The 5475-nt window shown below is 46.2% G+C and overlaps 1 protein-coding gene across 1 annotated transcript; it reads right to left on the reverse strand.

Annotated features, from left to right (window-relative positions):
- Positions 1 to 3137: 3137 nt before the first annotated feature.
- Positions 3138 to 4833, reverse strand: kctd12.2 (potassium channel tetramerisation domain containing 12.2). Its single transcript, XM_048234206.1, has one exon. It carries the CDS (start codon positions 4766 to 4768, stop codon positions 3920 to 3922), a length of 849 nt encoding a protein of 282 aa, XP_048090163.1. The 5' UTR covers positions 4769 to 4833; the 3' UTR covers positions 3138 to 3919.
- Between the last annotated feature and the right edge of the window lie 642 nt (positions 4834 to 5475).

Consider the following 5475-nt stretch of genomic DNA (forward strand, 5'->3'; position numbering starts at 1 on the left):
AATGTAAAGTAGATTTGTATGTCATGTTAAATGTACAGTAGATCTGCATGTCATGTGAAATGTAGATCTGATGTAATGTTAAAAGTTGTGTAGCTCTGCATCTCAGTCAGCAATTGCGCAGGAAGTCTCATTTGTTTATGTTGATATTTCAATTTATCTGCAGACACTTTTTTCCCCAAACAGAGGCTTTTTGTTAGCATATTTGTTGTGTACTCATAGAATGGGCAGCTAGCGGGTCATGAGGAGATGATTGCTGAATGTGACAAAAACATGTTATGGACATGAAATTGCATACAATCGCTGAAAAAGTTCTGTAAATCAGCATGTCATGTGGAACCACTCTGGTTCCTGTCAGATGGCTCATTTCCCCTGTGGATCTGCTGCCATGAGAGCAATGTGCCTACACACACACACACAGACACACACAGACACACACATTACAGCTAGCCAACAGCTCCTTTGAGACCCAAGGGGGTGCATAAAATGAAATTCATTCTCTGCACAGGCAACTTAATTACTGATAACATCTCAAAACGCTCTTAATGATCGACATCTTTACTGAGAAGGTTATCCTGTCTGCCGCACAATCTCCTGCAGGCCTTGTTTCTTAATAGCTAAAGAGGTTATAAATGGAAACAACACTCATCCACCGCCCACGCAGCCTGAAACACACACACACACACACACACACACATATACACATTCACATACACACACACACACAGATGGGACTTCCTGTATAACTGGTGGACAAGCAGAGGAAAGGCAGAAGTCCTTTGCTGTAAGTTGGACATTAAGCAGGTGAACGGACTCTTATGAAATAACCAACAGATTGAACTCAGAACACACAGACACACACACACACACACAAGAAGAAAATAGACATGCACAACTAAAGAAAATACATACAAAAGCACACAGGAACACACACAGGCTCTTGTGTGAGTGCCAAACGCAGAGAAATAGAGATAGGCAGATATAAGCAGAGAAATGATACACACTGTGATATTATCTATGAAACACCCACAATGCACTCCTTGCCCCGATCGTGTGCAGACAGCATTCCCGACTACTTTCCAAGTGTCACCACTGGATCCAAAGGGGAAGACAAAGGATGGACATTGGCTAGTTAATATGCGTAGTCACCTCCAGGGAAGCTGAATTCAACTACAGTAAAGGAAATCAATATAACTACCAGAGTGAGCAATGACAGTTTAATATCTTTTGAAGAACATGGCAAATTTCTCTCCTGATCTCTCACACATACACACACACACACACACACATAATATGCTTGCAGGCATGCATACATGATTGTCTATGTGTGTGTGTGTGTGTGTGAAAAGGGAAAGGATGATCACAGGACTTGAGGCCATGGCAGACTGACTTCCTGTTCCCTCTGTCACAGACATCCATCTGTTTCCTAGCGTGTATGAGTGAGTGTATGTATCTGCCTGCATCTGTGTATTCATGTGTGTGTGCGTCAGCTTGCATCTGTGCAACTGCATATGTGCATAATCGTATTTTAATTTTTTGCATACATATTTCTATGAATGTGTTATGCTAACAAGTGTGTGGATGTGTGAGTGTCTGTGTGTGCATGCACACTGGTGTATAGGTCTGTATGTATATCTCTAAAGGGTGTATCGTGGATTTAGTCCTTTTAGTCCTGTGTCGTGTGGGTCTAGCTCCTGATGACCTGTCTTGTGTGTGTGTTCCTGAAGCCTCTGTTGTGTGTGTGTGTGTGTGCCTGAAGCCTGTGTTGTGTGTGTGTTCCTAAAGCCTGTGTCTTGTGTGTGTGTGTGTGTGTTCCTGAAGCCTGTGTCGTGTGTGTGTGTTCCTGAAGCCTGTGTTGTGTGTGTGTTCCTGAAGCCTGTGTTGTGTGTGTGTGTGTTCCTGAGGCCTGTGTTTGTGTGTGTGTGTGTATTCCTGAAGCCTGTGTTGTGTGTGTGTGTCGATGTCCATACTGAGCGCGGTGAGCCATCAGGCTTCAGGGAGTTGGAGTTGACGCTCATTTCCATATGCATCACTGAATGCTGCTATTTTATTCTCAGCACACAGAACAGCCATGCGACTGAACAAATGCAAATTAGTTTATTTACATGGACAACAGAGTGCAAATATCATGTGTGTCTGTGTATATCTGTGTGTGTGTGTGTGTGTGTGTGGTTGGGGTGGAGTCACAACATCATGGGTTGAACAAATAAGATTTGGCCAGCGAACAGCATCCTGCCAGAGGGCAGTCCAGTGTGTGTGTGTGTGTGTGTGTGTGTATGGTGGGGTACACAGCTTCCTCCAGTGTGGGTGAGATATTTTCAGTCCATGTGACGATTGCTCCACAATGTGTCAGAAACAGATGCTGAAAAAACCTTGATCTGCCAGCCCCCTTCATGGTTCTGGTCCATTAAACCCTCTAACCCCTCCTCCCCCCACATCACAGGACACAGTGTGACAGCGAGCTGACATCAGTGGCAGACAGAGCTTACTCTCTCTGTGTGTGTGTGTGTGTGTGTGTGTGTGTGTGTGTGTGTGTGTGTGTGTGTGTGTGTGTGTGCAAGCGTGTGTGTGTGTGTGTGCGTATCTGTGTATGTGTTGACATCAGTGGCAACGAAAGCTGATTTGTGTGTGCGTGTGTGGACTTCAGTGGCACACAAAGCTAAGAGAGAGAGTGTGTATGTGTGTGTGTGTGGACATCAGTGGCAGACAGAGTTGAGTGGAGGGGGTGTCAAAGGTCTGCTACATCAACAAACACACACACAGACACCAGCCTACAGGGCAGCCATACATACAGTATACAGGGCACCGTACACAAACACTCTAACACCAGCCTGCAGGGCAGCTGTACAGGCAAATATACACAGACTCACACACAGGGCAGCCGTACGCGAACACACGCACGCTCATATCAGCCTACAGGGCAGCAAGTACACATACACACACACACACATAAAATCTCACACAAGCAGGCAAAAAATCTCACACACACAGGCACCCACACACACACACACACACACACATAAAAACTCACACATGCAGGCAAGCAGGCACACACAGACATAAACACAGCGTACTGGACTGACGTACACACATACAAATAGCAGATTACACACACACATAAAATCTCACACAAGCAGGCAAAAAATCTCACACACACAGGCACCCACACACACACACACACACATAAAACTCACACATGCAGGCAAGCAGGCACACACAGACATAAACACAGCGTACTGGACTGACGTACACACATACAAATAGCAGATTAAAGCTTTCTTTAAATATACAAAATTCTAGTATAAACACTTATGATAGTTTCCATAAAAAAATCTGCCTCAGCCAGTGTGTGTGTGTGTGTGTGTGCGTGTGTGTGTGTGTGCGCGCATGTGTATTTGTGACTCCACAGATGCTGGGAGAGGGCAAACAAAGCATATCTGGGCAGTGAACTGCTCCCATATTAAATTTGGCACGGCATAAACAAGGCAAAATGTAATAAGATCTCCAGAAGAAGTCGTCGTGGCAGTGCAGCTCTGGAAACACAGAGGAACTGATGCTCGAGTCTCTCTGTCCAACTCATTTACCCTGGCATTAAACACACACAAAGTCGTCAGGTGTTTGACAAATATAGATTTTGAGCGTCTAAATTAACACTCAAATCAAAATAAAGCATTAAAGATTGACTTTTTTTTTACAAACAACTTGTAATAAACAAAATCTGAAGTTGTTTATGAATATAACTATTAACAGGTCACAGAACTAAGCAATAAATTCCATGTCTGGATAGAAAATCGCCATTATCATAAATAGACTATGCGCATAAAGGTCCACTGTCGTCTGCAGACGTTTACATTTTGGTAGGCTAATAGATATTTCTTGATGGCTAAAAGCTTTCGACAGAGCGGTCGCGTGTGAAGACCATTCAGTCCCGGCAGAAGACGTACTCGGTATAGCTGCTCCACACCTTGTCTTCGTTTGGGTCGTTACTTGTGTAGGCGCATGTGCCTGTGGAGCTACACGCGACCATATGAAAGCCTGCCTCTGAGAGCTGGTCGAAGGCTTGCTCCAAGAAGTTATACTTCAGGTAGTACCGGGATGTGTATCTCTCCGGGGGTCTGTCTGGGTCCCTGCTCTCGTTCAGATTCTCGCCAAAAACTTCTTTGGCGAGGGACGTCTTTCCACACACGGTAATCCTCGCCACGCGCCGGAATTTGTGATCTGTTTGAATGTCCCTCCCGATGGTGTAGGAACCGCGATACCCGATGGTGATGTAGCCCGACTTCCGTGGGTCAAGAGAAGGGGAGCAGGGGTTTGTTGTGCTGCCGGGAGACGCAGCCAGGCTCGTGCTCGCAAGAGCTCCAAGCATAGCTTCCTCAGGATCGCCACGACACACCTCCTCGCTCGGGGAGTTTTCTTTGCTCGTCGAGGATCGGAGACGTTTAGATAGATCGTGCAGCTGGAAAAAGTCTGCCTCTTTTTGGAGACTCGCCCTCTCCCTGAAATAATCTGGCAACACAAGCGTTAAATTCCGCAGGTAATCCAGAATATATCTGAAGAGAGCTCCGTCACGGTCTATGAAGAAGCGGCCCTTGCTGTCTCTGCTGAGATCCGCGGGGCTCCGCTGGCTGAACATGGTCCAGAGGCGCGAGCTCGGCACAGCTAGCAGGGTCGCGTGCCGCGTCACATACACCTGGCCGCCAACGTTAAGCTCGATGATGTCTGGAAAGGGGAATCCAACGTGATCTCCACTCGTCTTGTCCGCCTGTGCCATGACTGCGAGTTTGCGAAACTCTCCTCCGGGAGTAGCGGCTTCGGAGCGCGAGACGTTTTTAAAGGTTCGTCTGAGGGGGTTGAGCGCGCTCGCGTGGGCGGGGGCTCACTGCCAAGATAGACGTACCGTTAACTCTTTACCTCCAATAACCGCGTTTGTTAGCTACCAACGATTTACTTTTCCTATATGTTTATCTTGATAACACCCGGGTCATGTCAAAGTAGGTAAAACTTAGGTTTTAGGCTACGTAGAATTTACTGAGAACACTAAACAATAAGCGTGCATGAGTGTTCAGGAAACGCACTAAGCCAACATCTCTGAATTAAGAGAAGTTCTTGTTTCTGTTCTGAAATTATGTCAGCCTGAACAATGGTGTGCTGATTTAAATACCTACACTTTTAATGTGTAATATGCATAAATGAATGCAAATTATGTATGCTTATAAATGTCACCATTCCGTGCACCTCCGTCTTGGTATTTAGAGTCTAGAAGAAGGTATCATGGGAGGTGAGGTTGGCATAATGCGCAAGCGCAGGTGACCTTTCAGCGGAGAACTCCGCTGGTCGTTATTTACCCAAAGAATCCATTTTAGTGCGCATGCAAACGGCACGAAGTCATCTCCCCGCCCCGCTTCTCTTTCACTTCCTTCTCCAGGCCTCCACGCTCTCTGCGCTGCGCGCTCTGGCATGTCTGCTCTTTCCATCGCC

The sequence above is a fragment of the Alosa alosa genome, chromosome 23, assembly GCF_017589495.1.
Source record: "Alosa alosa isolate M-15738 ecotype Scorff River chromosome 23, AALO_Geno_1.1, whole genome shotgun sequence".
Taxonomy (NCBI): domain Eukaryota; kingdom Metazoa; phylum Chordata; class Actinopteri; order Clupeiformes; family Clupeidae; genus Alosa; species Alosa alosa.

Coding starts and splice junctions, on each gene's coding strand:
- kctd12.2 (XM_048234206.1), bottom strand. CDS start 4,768: ATGGCACAGGCGGACAAGACGAGTGGAGATCACGTTGGATTCCCCTTT.